A 16,183-nucleotide genomic window follows, 5' to 3' on the forward strand; every position below is an offset into this window, starting at 1 on the left:
TGGTGGAGCCAGCAGTGTAAGAGTTAATGATTGGTGATGGTATCAATGGGCCACGCAGCGGTGCAGGCTTAAGAAGTGCAGGAATGCCTGTCCCTGCCTGGGGGACGCGGCTACTGTTCATCAAAGCACTACAATCAGATAACAAAAGGGTTACCCTCGCCTGGGTGGGCTTGCACATACCAGCCCTGGTGCACCTCTGCAGAGACCCCCCAGCCTTTTCATTCTACTCTGTTAAAGGCTTTTTATTTTCTGTTTCCAATTCCACGTTCTTTCACCTTGTTGTACTGTCCATCACTGCCAACCGATTTCCATATTAACAGCAATAAATAAATAAACTAACCCCCCCCCCCCCCAAAAAAAAAAACCCAAAACAACACAGCTGTTCCAAAAGTGTGTCCATTTTTGTTTTGGTGCTCAGCACAAACACATGCCACAGACTCCAAATGTGGATGAGATGACCATCAGCTGAGTGAAGGGGACAGGGAACAGAGGCTGGACACACACACACACACACACACACACACACACACACACACACACACACACACACACACACACACACACACACCTGACATACAGGAGATTACATATTTGAGGAATTTCACGGACAGCTGAGTTACGTTTCTTGGAGTACACAGGGCAGAGTCTTCCAACGGAAGCCACAACTGAAAGCAAACAAGCATGCACTGATGGTGAGACATGTTATGCTTTACATTCATACGATTCATATTTCAAATTCCAGGGTTGAAAACTGAAGAAAAAACAAAACAAAAACCAAACATCAAGTGCACATGTACCAGTGTTTTTTCTCTGCCTTGTGGTCACGCGCACACGCACGCACACACACACGCACGCACACACACGCACACACACACACGCACACACACACACGCACACACACACACACACACACACACACACACACACACACACACACACACACACACACACACACACACACACACACCACCTGAGGAGTGAAACCCAGACCTCTGCTCTGATGGAAATCAGGTATGTCACAATAGCAGTCAATCAGCCACTTTATCCGTCTTCATCTTGTTGTTTTCCATCCGATGCAGCGTCTAGCTGCCTGTCGGCTTACACGACGCAGCTTTGCCTGCTGGATCGGGAATCTATTTTCATCATTTCATTAGCTAGCTTCTCTTTTCTAGACCACCCAGAGCACTCTAGAGAAACACTCTCGCTCGCTCGCCCGAGAGCTTCACTCGTCTCGGACTCTCTCACCAATCCATCCCGATGTGCGAAACAACGGCAACACGCGCCAATCTGTATTTAGTCTACTACCCACAAACCTCTCCTCTCTCTCACCTCATCCCTCTCTCCATCTCCACCTCTTCCTTCGTCTACCCCCCCCACGAGACCTTCCTCTGCCCCTCGGCTTGTTTATAGCCTACAGTTTAAAGAAAATAATTTAAAAAAAACGACTTCAGCCATTGTTCCAGTGAATACCTCAGTGACACTTCAAAAGGGTGATTCACAGGGGGACGTGCCTCCAGAGTGCGGCTCTATCTCGCCCACTTCCTGCATGCTCTGCTACCAGTGCCTTCGTGCTGGGGCTTCTGTAACTTTTGGTTTGTTTTCATTTCTGGTCATCGAACTTCGAGCTGATAAAATGAAACTCGATTTATTTATTTATTTATTTTTTTGCAGAAGGAGGAAGAGGGTTCCTGTCTGGCTGATAAGAGCAACGAGGAAACACGCACACACATGTGGAGCCAAGACACACTCCAACACACACACACACACACACACGTACCCCCACACGTACACCCACACGCCCACGCCCGACCCCAACTGACCTGGCATCGGCTAAATATGTCGGAAGTGGTGAGGTGGACGTGGAAGTGTTTGAGGACGTGGACAGCCTGGTCACGGGCCTTCTCTGAGCAGTCCAGAGTGAGACAGCGACCCTCCGCTACCTGGGACCTCAGCTGTGTGAGACGCAGAGGAAAGAGAAGCACCGTGCAGGGGCGTGAGACAGACTCTGGAGCCATGAGTCCCAGCAGACCTACCGCCGCACGTCTTGTCTGCTCCGGGAGCTCACAGCTGGAGAGTCGGGATGGAATCAGGAGCTGCTACCCTCCACGGCAACACAACACTTTTCTTACAGCATGTAGCATATCCTGCCTCGCTCTAGCACAGCTGAGCGCTGACTCAGGTGTGTACAAGCAGAGGAAAACCGATCTAATCTGTAAAAGCCTCCCTCTGTGTTTGTAAATGTGCAGACATGCACACATGCTTACAGTTTGGTATGGCTGACCAGAGGTGAGGATGATGCGTCCTTCTGTCCGGGCTAACTGTTGGAGAGGGGGAGAAACAGAGGGAGAAACAGAGTGAGACGCAGAGTGAGACAGATGGACAGAGAGACAGAGAGCGCAGGTTTGGACACAGAACTGGTTATTGCTCAAACATTCTCCATATGTGCAAATGTTTCGTTGCAACCGTCATATGCAAAAGACAAAACACAAAACAAGCAAAATGTAGAAGTTCAGAAATGTAAAATCCAAACCCTAAACAGTTCGAACATGTAATTCTTTTCCAATGACACCCATGAGTGCGCGCGTGCGAGTGTGTGTGTATGTGTATATGTGAAGGCGTGCGTGCATGTGAGTGTGCGCATGCATGTTTGTATGCATGTGCGTGCGTATATAAGTATGTATGTATGTGTTTGCATGCGTGTGTATGTATATGGTATGAATGTCCATGTGTATGTATGTGTGTGTGTGTGTGTGTGTGTGTGTGTGTGTGTGTGTGTGTGTGTGTGTGTGTGTGTGGGTATGCATGTGCATGTTTATGGGCATGTGTACACATGTGCATGAGTATGTGGGTGTGGTTGTGTATGTATGTATATCCGTGTTTATGGAGTGTGTACATATGTTTGTGCATTCAGATGTATGTACATGCGTGTGCATGCATGTGTGCATGCATATGTAAGTATGTGCGTGCATGTGTGCGCGCATATATAAGTATACGTGAGTGTGCGCGCATATGTAAGTATGTGCGTGTGGGCATGTGTGCGCGTATATGTAAGTATGTGCGTGTGGGCATGTGTGCGCGTATATGCAAGTATGTGCGTGTGGGCATGTGTGCGCGCATATGTAAGTATGTGCGTGTGGGCGCGCATATGCAAGTATGTGCGTGTGCGCCCGCATATGTAAGTATGTGCGTGTGCGCCCGCATATGTAAGTATGTGCGTGTGCGCCCGCATATGTAAATATGTGCGTGTGCGCCCGCATATGTAAGTATGTGCGTGTGCGCCCGCATATGTAAGTATGTGCGTGTGGGCATGTGTGCGCGCATATGTAAGTATATATGTATGTGTTTGCATGCGTGTGTATGTATATCGTATGAATGTCCATGTGTGTGTGTGTGTGTGTGTGGGTATGCATGTGCATGTTTATGGGCATGTGTACACATGTGCATGAGTATGTGGGTGTGGTTGTGTATGTATGTACATCCGTGTTTATGGAGTGTGTACATATGTTTGTGCATTCATATGTATGTACATGCGTGTGCATGCATGTGCGCCCGCATATGCAAGTATGTGCGTGTGCGCCCGCATATGCAAGTATGTGCGTGTGCGCCCGCATATGCAAGTATGTGCGTGTGCCCCCGCATATGTAAGTATGTGTGTGTGTGCACGTGCATATGTAAGTATGCACATGTGTGCGTGCATATGCAAGTATGCACGTGTATGTGCATATATAAGTATGTGCGTGCGTGCATGTGCGCCCGCATATGCAAGTATGTGCGTGTGCGCCCGCATATGCAAGTATGTGCGTGTGCGCCCGCATATGCAAGTATGTGCGTGTGCGCCCGCATATGCAAGTATGTGCGTGTGCGCCCGCATATGCAAGTATGTGCGTGTGCGCCCGCATATGCAAGTATGTGCGTGTGCGCCCGCATATGCAAGTATGTGCGTGTGCGCCCGCATATGCAAGTATGTGCGTGTGGCCCCGCATATGCAAGTATGTGCGTGTGGCCCCGCATATGCAAGTATGTGCGTGTGCCCCCGCATATGCAAGTATGTGCGTGTGCCCCCGCATATGTAAGTATGTGTGTGTGTGCACGTGCATATGTAAGTATGCACATGTGTGCGTGCATATGCAAGTATGCACGTGTATGTGCATATATAAGTATGTGCGTGCGTGCATGTGAGCACGCATATGTAAGTATGTGCGTGCGTGCATGTGAGCACGCATATGTAAGTATGTGCGTGCGTGCGTGCATGTGAGCACGCATATGTAAGTATGTGCGTGTGTGCGTCAGTCACCTCTGCAGCTACTTTGTGGTCATCTGTGTTGTCCAGCATCAGTACATCCACGCCCAGACAGCGCAGGTACCGCCCCAGCCCCTGCAGCATGTTGTCACACACCACGCGCAGCTCCTGGGGTGCCATTGTGGCCTCCTGCAGCTTCCTGCCGGCTGACACCCCCCCCTCCAGGTGGCCTGCAGGGCCCAGGGCATCCCGGTCAGCCTGACAGGAATCAGAACACCAGAACTGGGCTTTTTACACCACCACCCACCAGAGAAATTCATGCGGACGCACAAATGCACACACAGTTAATGACTGATTCTAAAGTTGCGTCTGTGGTGTTGGAGCAGGTAAATCTGCTTTAAAAGCTACTCAAACCTTTACTCATGTTTTTATCTTGATTTAAACACCCTTTTTAAACAGTTTAGTCAAACCCAGTGGAGGATATTCTACTTTTACCATCACAGAGACAAAAAACACCCTCACAGGTCCAAACACAGCTGTGTCTGTATCTGCAGCTCACATTGCCATGTTTTTGTCCTGTCTCGCTGCTGAGTCATTGTTGAGGCCCCCCTGTTCGTGAGCCACTACACTGAGCCGCGTGAGCTGCGGGTTGGCTGACAGGCCGATGCACTGACCCTTGGGCTTGGGGCCGGCTCGCTCCGCCTGTCTTTGGCTCTTTTCTCGGGGACGCTCTTGGTGGGCGGGCTGGGGCGGATGGTGCGGAGGTCCTCGGGGAGGCCAAAGGCCGTGGGGTTTAGGGACAGGGTCAGGTAGACGTCCAGCAGACAGTACGCGTCAACGGCTGGAGAGAGAGAGAGAGAGAAATGGAAAAATGAAAACAGGGACATTTGCCAGGGACAAATGGTAAAAGAGAACAGGGACATTTTTCAACTGAGAAAGAAGGGAGAGTGAAAGCAGGATGAGACAAAACAGGACTGTAACCAAAACAGTGCGTCATGCTTACTGGTGTAAACACACACAGCAAAACAAAGAAATCATGATCGAAACCAGAAAGATTTTTGATCACACAAACGGCACAAACGGACCACAGGTCAAGCGGAATTTTCCGAAAATGAAGCCCAACCTGCGTAGCGGAGCTGGCTGGTGCGGAGTGGTCGTCGTTCCCAGTTGGACAGCTGTTCCGACTTGTCTAGAGGTTTTCCCAGCACCTGCTGCACCATGAGGCTCAAGCCCTTCTCCGTGGAGGCCTCGCTCACCTCCGGCGGCCGAGACCCTCCGCGCCTGCTCCCCCGCCAGCAACGCTGCAGCTAACGTAGGGACGCCAGGACAAAGCGGGACGCGATACAAGTGAACACACACAGCCCTGTAGAGTCCAGGCCACTACGGTCAAGCGTCGTGAAGGTCAGGCAGAAACTACAGTCTTTGTCAGCGGTGACGTCTGGATTTCTAGAAAGTTCTTCAGTGCATCAGCAAGAAAACGGGCTCAAAACTAGGACGCAACAGGTGATACTGTTTGCTCTTCAAATGAAAAGAATTCTTATATTCACTAATGTTGCTTATAAATACCAGAAGGATGATGTTGCATTATTAAAGTGAGATCACGCTAACTGACTCCAACCAGCTTCGATTATTTAGCCATGTTTGCTACAGAATTAACCTGGTTGTAGTAAGGTATCAGAACAGACATGGCAGGCATTACAAATGGGAAAATGTATCTGATTCCCACTAGCTTTGTTTTAAATAGTTCGCAGTGTTAGTGTATGTGTTTAGTGTATACATTAGTGTGTGTAGTGTATGAGTACTGTATGAGCAGGGGAAGCTGGCGTACACCTGTAAGAGCATGGTTGGTTGCCATAGAGATACAGCAGCACTTATTACCTGTTGATGGACATGGAGCATATCCAACACTCCCTTAACCTCCAAAGACTCCTCCTTGAGCTCAGGCCACGTGGTCACCAGACTCCTCAGATCCCCAGACATTCCATAACCTTTATACACATGCGCACACGCGGACACACACACGTCATGCATGCATGCACATACACACGTACATAGGCAAAACAAATTTTAAAGAACATACAAAAATTATCACAGATAGCAATATACCCACCATACGCTGCCCACACCAAAACTTCAAACATTCACACCTGCTGGAGAGAGCAGCAGGCTCTATACTTTCCCATACGAGACCGTGAGACAGTAGAGATATCTTATTTCCCAACGTACCGGGGACCTAACCCCAAACCCACCGCCAGACGGTGCCACGCCCTTGTGGCTGCCGTCGAGCCGGACGTGTCCGCCGCTCACCCAGTTTGAGGATTTCCTCGTCGGTCAGCAGCGAGCAGACCAGACGCACGGTCTGGTGGTGCTGGCGGAGGCCGGGCGAGCACAGGTCCAGCAGAAAGACGCAGTCCTGCACAGCCAGCTGGATGAGCGCCAGGCGCGGGGCGCACACCGTGCCGAAGCTGGGCCGCCACTCCATGTCCACGGCGACCACCCGGCCCGGCTGTGAACAGCAGCAGGGGACGACACGTGAGCGGCCCTTCTGAGACTGCCCAGACCCAAACCCCGAGCATCACCTCCACCCTGATCAGAACCGCACACATCAGCGGAGCCCTACCAGACTCACGGAACACATTGCGAAATATGAAAAATGCTTGTATGGTGCTAAACTAGAGTGTCACATTAAATATTCAGCTAATTAAAAAAAACCAACCAAACAAGACAAACACGACGTCATTAAACATTACACTCCTGCATACATCTGGGTGAACATTTGGTTCCTGCATGTACAAAGCAAGCACAGAATCCGGAAGGTTCCTCCTCCCATGTCAGACACTTTGCCTGGGGTGCAGGAACTAAAGCTCTCCGGGGAGAAGGGAAAGGCAGCCAGCGCACGTACCTGTAAGATGGCGTCGCTGCACCGCTGCAGCTGCTCTAAAGTCTGCAGGAAGTGCACCTGGTGCTGGGCCAGAGGCAGCTGGTAGTAGCGCCGCTGGTGCAGCTGCGGAGGAACCCACGACTGCAAGGGGGCGCTCTCCTCACGCTCCTCTCTGAGGGGGACAGCAGAGCACAGGCAGGAGGGTGAGCACTGAGTGCTTGTCTAAACATGAGAGAATAAGAGAGAGGGGGTGTGTGTTTGAGCCGTGTATCTGGAGTATAGTGGGGTGGTTTGCATGCTCACAGCTGCATGGAGGCGCAGCTCTGCATGGCGTCCCACACCCCGAACGGGAGCCTGTCTCTAGGGACGCTGTAGAACTCCGCCCACTGCGCAGCTGCCCGAAGCCCACAGAACCTCACCAACAGCTCCACCAACACCACCTGGAGCTCCACACTGCCCTGCACTGTGACCTGAGGATGCATGCATGCGCACAACAGGGACACACACAACGTGAAACAGAGACGCGCAAAAACAAGAACACATGCACACACACACAGACACAGACACGCACACAATGACAGAGACACACACAACGAAACAGACACACATGCACACTGAAACAGAGATACACAAGAGACAGACACATTCACACGTATGCACAATGCAACAGAGAACCACAAGCACATACACACGCACATTGGAACAGACAAACACACACACAAATCTACAAACACACACTCTCACAATGACACACACGCCTGCATGTGATGGACCTACTTGGACATGGTCGCTCCAGTTCTCCTCAGTCATGCTTTTCTAAAACAATGTTCATAAGATTCAGAACATATTTTTCATATATACACCTTTTATTATGGTTATTACTATTTGAAGATATGGGAGAGTGCCTATAGTTTATAATTTACCTTCCATGTGTACCTTATGCATTACAAAGGCAATGGGTTGCTTTTGCTACATATTTATTAGGTAACGCATTTTTTGTTTACTTGAGTCATATGAGCCTATAGCTGACAAACCCAGCGCTTCATCAGAAGAATTCAGCAGTTGTAATGAATCGGCAGAACTCCGTGTGCTGTAGTGCTAATGAAAGGCGTTCATGCGGAGGCTGAAGGGCCCTGCTCACCTCCCTGAACCTCTTGTACATGAGGAACCGCAGTGAGTCCAGCTTCCTCTTGTGAACAGAGTTCACACACAAGCCTGCAAGCAAAGGGACAGCATGAAACAACCACACAGGCTGCAGGCCAACGCGGCAGGCGCAGACGCACGGGGAGCACACGGCACGCACGCACCCGGATCGACGTTAAACTTTTCCATGAGCCGGAAGACGTGTTTGCAGAGGAGCTTGGGCTGAATCTGGTCCGCCTGATGTTTGGAGAGAGACACGCGGGGATACTGCCTGTGTCACAACCAAAGGTGGAACAACACACAGAATTAAGGCTGGCTGGCACCGACCTAATGATTCTCAACATGGAAATGTCAAATCGGCCTTTCCGAACAATCAATTTCTCTCTTATGTCGTCAGGTGCGCTATATCTGCTTTTGGTGCATTAAATCTGGCCCCGCCTTTAGGCAAGCAAGCCCCGCCTCCTGCCGTGGTCACCTGCGCAGTTCCTCCAGTCTAAAACTCGGACTGCACCAGGAGTCCAGCAGCCTGACCAGCCGCTCCTGGAGCTCGGGTTGGCCCTGCACGAACGACTCCGCCAACGGCAGCTTGTCCAGGAGGATCAGAGGCACACACATCTGCCACAGCCAAAGAGAGGGTGAAAAACTCAGAAGAAGTAGTGCAGAACTGTGGGTATTGTAGTTATAGTCGTTTTCACCTCGCACGTTCACTGACCTGCTCCATGTCGAGCTCCTTCTGTAGTTGAAGCTTCACGCTAAGCAATGCCGCCTAACAGGGAAGGGAATCAGTTAGTTAAACTCTCTCATGCAATATTGTACCACGTGCCTTTAGTTCATATTTGCTAGGTATAACAAACTCTAATTACCTGGGGCTGGGGGGAAGGAAAACCACAAACACAACAAAAATAATGCAACATCAAGGTACACATGACACTGAGTCACACATGACAAGACCCTAGAAAGATTCGGAAGCTCTGCAGGGAATATACTTGAACACCTCAGTATATAACAAACAACGCTTGTCTACAGTTTAAAACTAGTACTACTACCTGTTAATACGAAAACAAAGCATGTGCATGTGTGAGTGTATACATGTTTGTTAAAACTGTGTGTGTGTGTGTGTACACATTTACACCAGTATGCCTGACACACCGTTTCACTCTACAGTCCTGTTTTGGGGTGTGTGTGGGTGTGCGCACACGTTTACACCAGTATGCATGACACACTGTTTCATTCTACAGTCCTGTTTTGGGGTGTGTGTGGGTGTGTGCGGGTGTGTGCACGCACGTTTACACCAGTATGCATGACACACTGTTTCATTCTACAGTCCTGTTTTGGGGTGTGTGTGTGTGTGTGTGTGTGTGTGTGTGTTTACACCAGTAAGCATGACAGAGCTTTTCAGCTACAGAGCTACAGCTACGGCTCTGCTTTTACTCATCCTTCTCATTTGAAAAATGTCCCTGTTCTCTTTTACCATTTGTCCCTGGCAAATGTCCCCGTTTTCATTTTTCCATTTCTCTCTCTCTCCCTCCCTCTCTCTCTCTCTCCAGCCATTGACACATACTGTCTGCTGGACGTCTACCTGACCCTGTCCCTAAACCCCACGGCCTTTGGCCTCCCCGAGGACCTCCGCACCATCCGCCCCAGCCCGCCCACCAAGAGCGTCCCCGAGAAAAGAGCCAAAGACAGGCGGAGCGAGCCGGCCCCAAGCCCAAGGGTCAGTGCATCGGCCTGTCAGCCAACCCACAGCTCACGTGGCTCAGTGTAGTGGCTCACGAACGGGGGGCCTCAACAATGACTCAGCAGTCAAGGTTCAAGGTTCAGTTATTCTGCAGTCAAGCACGTGATTTGAGCTGAACACAGAGAGATGTGACTGAATTGTATTTCAATCTGAGAGTGTAGTTTGTACCTAATAGCCTATCTAAGTATTTCCTTTACTCTGTGTGTGTGTGTGTGTGTATGATTGCATACCTCTTTATAGGCACAGCTGTTCTGCAGGTAGGAAATATGCTCCAGCAGCAGGCTTGTCTCTAGCGTCTCCAGCTCAAAGATGTCCAGCAGGGGCTCCATGTACCCGGGCTGGGTCGCCTTGATGAGCCCGAGGGCCTGCAGCTGGAGCCGCCGCCTCTCCTCTCCCGCCAGGCCCTTCAGGCTGGCGCGTGAGGTGCCACGCCTCCAGCGCACGAACTCCGTCAGCACGAACTGGCCCAGTGTGGTGGATTTGCCTTTCTGGATGCCCGGACAGCCCTCCAGCAGGGTGAGCAGTCCGGCCAGCGGCTCCCGCAGCCGGGAGAATCCAGACACGCTCTCCGACCTCAGCTTGGGGCGGAGGAGAGTTCCGTCAAGGTAGTGTTTCCCTCAGGGATCCCCTGACGGTCCACATTTTTGCTCTTATTTCACCTTCCAACTAAGCAATCGAAGACTCTTAGTAGGTGGTACAGTTGGGTTGGGAGTGAGCAAACATGTGGACTGTCCAGGGGCTCCCTAGGTCTGTCTGTGATTCACCTGCACCTCACAGTGCTTTTTAGAGTGTTAACTAAAGAGCAAGACCTACACGGGTTGTATTAGCCAGAGTAAAGGAAACACTCATCTGTGCATTGCTACAGGCCCCCCAGGCTGGCAGTGAGGAAACTGTAAGTGTGGGGTAACTCTCAACCACAAGCAAGTAGCTTGAGTAAGACATCATGAGGACCAAGGAAAATCTAGTGGGTTTAAATACACGCCACACTATACTTAAGTCAGCGGTGCACCTAACTAAAACTATCAACGCAAATTCATGTTGTAGTTGTCAAAAATACTTCCAAGTAGACTTAGCGAATTATCAACAAAAAATAATAAGCTGTGTGAGCTGTCCTCGAATCCTGCTTCATTTTTCCTTTGGCACCAAGCCCCATGTTCACCCTGCGCCTCTACTCCCGTTTCTTGACTTCCTGGTCCGCCCCCACCCCATCCCCCTTTACTTCCTGGTCCGCCCTCATCCACATCCCTCTTTACTTCCTGGCGCATAGTGTGCGCCCAAAGAAACAGGGTCCTTCCGTGACCTCCCACAGTAGGCATGACCAGCGTTAATGACGTCGTCACCAATCTTGGCTACGCATATAACACAACACCCTCAATCCAGCCATCAACTTGTTGAGACCAACAGAGGGTTTCAAGTCCACCACGTTAAGAGTGACTAATTCCAACTAATTTCGATATTCATTAGCGACCCTTCGGACAGAATATTTCAACAGACCTAACCTCTTCTCTTTTTGGCTTTAGACAGTGGTCTTTGCTTCATGCATGATCATTTCTGCCTTGTCTAGCATTTGCTACACCCACATGTCTCTTGACCTCAGATTTGAGAAGTTGCTGTCATCGGAGTGCACTATATGCAGGGGCATGTGGTATAACGCATTCCAGCAGGCTGTCTGGGTCACGCCCAGGAGCCAGCAGAGGCAGGTGTGATGCCTGTTGTCTCCAGAGCGGCAGTACTGATGACAAGACAGATCTCAGGAAGCCAATTATGCCATTCTGGGTGTCTGCTTCCTACGAAGGAGGTTACCATTGCCTGAAGGGTCCTTTTCCTTCTTTCTGTTAATTCCGTTTGTGGCTGTGGACAACTTCAGGACCGCATGGCATTCACACAGGCTGCTCATCACCTGCCTTGTGAACTGAGGGTACCATCAAACCAACCACCGTCATCTCTCCTGGTGCTTTCACGCCTGCACTTTTCAACAGACCGGTAGGTTTTAAGTTTACCTTTAAACTTTTGACGAGTGACCTGAGCAAATCTGATTCCATACGTTCCTATTGTAATACAGCAGGAACTGGAACTCCAGGACTGGAGGAACCACAAGCTGCTAATTAAGGTCATATTTACATTTCTGATTTTGTTACATTTACCGTCAAACCAAAAGACGTAAACACATGTTAAATGGAAACGTCACATACTGAGTGAGCAGCTTTTATGCCATATATTGAGTGACAATAATACCTACGAAGCTAGAACAACGCTCTGCTCCGAGTTAAATGCCCTTGTGGGGATTGTGTATGTGCAGCAGCATGCATCACGGAGGTAACGAAGAAAGCACATTTTTGTGCAATTTTCCAGTTCAGTACAGATATACTTGTTGGACCAAATGTTCCCTCCTTGGTTCTCCATGTTTGCCCTTGGCTCATTTTCACTAACACCACTCTAGTCTATCTTTTTAGGGTCACATCTTGTGACATCACATTCTGTGTTTGGGCCGTTTGGTCCATACTGTGTTCAAACTGAAATACTGCACCACAGTTTGTTTGGAATTGGACTGAAAGGACCTGCTCAAAGGGTCTGGGCAGCTTATTGGGTGCACACTTGCACACTGGAGTTCAAAAGCTAGCTCTCGCTCTCTCTCACACAGAAAAGGTAGCTCTCTCTCACACACACAAAGACACACACAAAAGGTAGCACGCTCTCTTGCTCTAATGAACGATACTAACAGAGCAATCACATCAGGGTTTGTTTTAATCAAACAGAAAGTCTGAACACACCCTTAAGCCCCTGTGCTTGGATGGCACATTGTGCTAAAGAACACCTTGTTGTTCTTCACAGTGGATACTTCCCAGGGTGGGACTTTTACTGGCTTGCCTCAAATCTTTGCACAGGGCATCAGATCTTTGTGATGCTGTGATCTCCTGCAAGGTACATGGTAAATCGACAACCCACCATCCCATTTCAGTTTGCATAGGAATAGACGACAATGAATCCAAAACCACATTAAAAACACCCGTTCCTAAACTGGTGGCCACACCAGTTCATTGAGGTTGTGCTTTCAGACATGGTGGTGAGGTTGGCTTCTCACCCGGCTCATCGCAGACTGGAGTAATCCCAGTCGAGTGCAGTGTGGGTATTCCCAGGTAGGGAATACCTTCCCAAATGTGGCTTCCATGCCATCTGGCTGGCACATAGAAAATACAGGCCCAAAAGAAGCAGCATATGCAGGTGTTCATCCACGGGTATTTAAAATATTGGTAGTGAGGCTCGTGTCATGCAAACCAGTGAGTACCATGGACCTGCTAAAGGCTCTACTCCCCTGCCTGTTAGCCATGAGGAACTTTTGCCGGTTTCCCATTTCCAGCACCCCACTATATACACCTTCCCAGAGGGTACCGGTACACCCAGTGTCCAGCACAGCACCCTGTAGTGCCGCCGACACACAGGTACCACTAGCAGTGAAAGAACGCCCACCGTGACCCACAGCAGCTTCTTTACTTCTCTTTTGCCCCTTTTTCTACATTTTCCTGGAAGCATGATCAGAGGTGCTGGACTGTTGTGCACAAGCCAGGTTGTGTCTGGAATGGCTCGAGTCGTTTTCTACATTTTCCTGGAAGCGTGATCGGTGGTGCTGGATTGTTGTACAAGAGCCCAGTAGTGTGTGGAACGCCTCCAGTTTTTTTTCCCTCTATAAAGGAACCTGTTTTCACCAGTTGCTCAACAGTGACCACTATTCCACACAGACCACTGGCGAGTTTGGGGTTGGAGGCATTCCGTATGCATCGTGCAATCTCTTCCTCAGACATTCCTGGCTGCCGTTTGAGTGCAAGTAGTCATATGCAAAATCCCTTAAGCACGGTGATGGGGTCTGCACCATAGTCTGGAGCTGTTCTTCTTCTTTCTCATTTTGGCTGTCTCTAGGCAGAGAACTATGAAAACGCTCCTGAAGTCTTCCCAGTGTTTGATTTTTGAGTGAGCTACTGGCCACCAGCACATGGTGTTCAACGTGCCCTCAATATTCTGATTACTTCGTGGTCTGATCGACTGAAAGCTGTCAAAGTCTGTGACATCGGTGGAGCTCCTGTACACTCTAAACTGGGGGGGGGGGGGGACACACCAGTCTAATTGGCAGTTTGGATGGGGCAGGCTGGAAGGATGGGTGCATTACCTTGTGCTGCCCACAGGGGGCGCGGGCATGAAGTAAGGGGATGGATGCAATGTTAAACATGTGGTTTTGTTATATCTAAGGCCCACTTGCATTCCTTGAAACTAACAAACATCAGATAAGCTTCCCTCTTTGAAAGCAGACCTGGAATGTTCCAGGCATTCAGAACACATCACGATCCCTTTGAGAATGACTTTGAAGTTTAAAATTATGGACCTTCCTTTTCACACTTTGAGAGTGTAATTACAGCAGCGTCTTACCGCCTGCAGCTCTTTCTTGCTCCACAAGTCAAAGAGCTGGTCTCGCAGGACACCGGGGTCAACACCTGGACACACACACACACACACACACACACACACACACAGACACACACACAGGGTTATCCTCTCACCTCTCCCCCCCACCTGTTACCTAGCATGCGCATGCACATGCATACGCACAGACACGTGCAGTCACATGCGCGCACGCGCGCACACACACACCTCGCTATTCTCATCTTCCTGCTTTGTCTCTTTGTCATAAATCACTTATGTCACTCTGTTCCTTCCTATTTGTGCTTTTCCTGCTCCTCGCCTGTGTTGGTTGAGCGGAGCGTTTTGTTAACGTCGTCCTTCTGTTGAACTGCGAAAAATGGCTCAACTAGAAAACTTCTCCATTATGATTCAAAATATGCTACTTTCTTTGTAACTGGAGAATACGGTTTAAAAGCATAATTTTTTGAAGATAATGTGATAATGTGAAGAGAAAAGTAGCTTGCTAAGCATGGTGTTCGTTTCCTTTGAACTCCGGGACACTGTTTAAGAACAAAGTTTCAACCTTTGATTTCTCCGCCCCCCCCTTGGGCCCCCCACCCTAAACACTGCTGTGTGTGGAAACTTCACACCGCATCTGAATTGCAGAAAAGAGGGTCACGAAATTACCATTTAATATGCGTAAAAGGGAGACACAAGCAGAGGTGGCCATTGTTCCTGCAGAGGTGCTGGTCCTTTGTGTTTTTGGGAATGATTTCAGGCCACAATGCTGTGAGAAGATGAGACATTTTCTCAAGGAGGAGGAGGGGCTCCGAAAAGGCCATTAACAATGGCCAAGCAGAGGGGAAGTATATGTTCCTTTGAGCTGCACTGAAAGCAACTGCTCTGCTCATGCTGTGTGGCCCACACCTCTCTCTCTCTCCCTCTCTCTCTCTCTCCATCCCTACACCCCCCCTCCCCTTCTTGCCAAGCCCCACCACCTCCCCAACGCCGCTCCACCTCGCCCCTGTCTGCGTTTGTCTCGGATTTCCTCTGGAAAGGGCAACGCTGAGGCTGCGGTGTAAAACATCCCGCCTTCCTTAGCGGTGCCCTGGGAAAGCGCAGCAGAGGGCTTGTCTCTGTCCACACGCCAGCCTGCGCAACCAGTCACGCTGCAGGGCTGCCCGACACCAGCCAGCAGACAGTACTGACCATTACTGGGAAAGTACTGAACATTGCTGAGACAGTACTGAACATTGCTGATAAAGCACATCACAACCCCCCCCCCACTAACTTCCATAACCTCCATAAATAGAACAATTTTCAACAATGAACTCGGTAAAATATAATTAACACCTATTTAAAAATCTCCAATTTAGAGTTCAGGGCATGCGTGTGGATGTTGTGTGAACCTGTGTGTGTCATCCAATGACATTTCATCAAACTGACCCCTAAAAACATGGAGTTGTGCAAGCGTGCACAGTTACATATGACTAAACATTCCAACCTGCAGTTATGCATGTCACTACAGAAAGCTTCCAGAAACAAGATAATCTCCCAAACCACACCACGATGTTCAAATGCGCATGACAAATCACAGTTGGGATGAAACGGCACAGTGCATTTCTTCGCAGAGCCCGCACAGACACATGCTGCAATTGGTGCATTTCCTGAGCGGGACCTGTTCAACATCCTTGTCCAGACCAGCATGCACAGCCAGGCTGCTTCAGCTGGGCTGCCCAGACTTTTCCCATTACACTTTCCCGCTGCCTATGTGACAGAGTAGATGGTG

At 49.7% G+C, this 16,183-nt stretch overlaps 1 protein-coding gene across 2 annotated transcripts in view; it reads right to left on the reverse strand.

Moving 5' to 3' along the window:
- exd3 (exonuclease 3'-5' domain containing 3) overlaps positions 1-16,183 on the reverse strand; it is a 35,450-nt gene that overhangs the window by 15,557 nt on the left and 3,710 nt on the right. For both annotated transcript variants that reach the window (XM_035535436.1, XM_035535437.1), the window contains exons 3-18: positions 14,422-14,486; positions 10,233-10,580; positions 8,977-9,030; positions 8,740-8,879; positions 8,429-8,535; positions 8,263-8,336; positions 7,899-7,937; positions 7,425-7,591; positions 7,143-7,293; positions 6,548-6,746; positions 6,119-6,228; positions 5,364-5,547; positions 4,915-5,081; positions 4,295-4,498; positions 2,265-2,318; positions 1,821-1,952 (exon numbers count right to left, since the gene is read on the reverse strand). In XM_035535436.1, coding sequence (XP_035391329.1) covers positions 1,821-1,952; positions 2,265-2,318; positions 4,295-4,498; positions 4,915-5,081; positions 5,364-5,547; positions 6,119-6,228; positions 6,548-6,746; positions 7,143-7,293; positions 7,425-7,591; positions 7,899-7,937; positions 8,263-8,336; positions 8,429-8,535; positions 8,740-8,879; positions 8,977-9,030; positions 10,233-10,580; positions 14,422-14,486 — 2,195 coding nt within the window. The remainder of the gene's footprint in view (positions 1-1,820; positions 1,953-2,264; positions 2,319-4,294; positions 4,499-4,914; positions 5,082-5,363; positions 5,548-6,118; positions 6,229-6,547; positions 6,747-7,142; positions 7,294-7,424; positions 7,592-7,898; positions 7,938-8,262; positions 8,337-8,428; positions 8,536-8,739; positions 8,880-8,976; positions 9,031-10,232; positions 10,581-14,421; positions 14,487-16,183) is intronic.

Source organism: Electrophorus electricus, chromosome 17 (genome assembly GCF_013358815.1).
Source record: "Electrophorus electricus isolate fEleEle1 chromosome 17, fEleEle1.pri, whole genome shotgun sequence".
Taxonomy (NCBI): Eukaryota; Metazoa; Chordata; class Actinopteri; order Gymnotiformes; family Gymnotidae; genus Electrophorus; species Electrophorus electricus.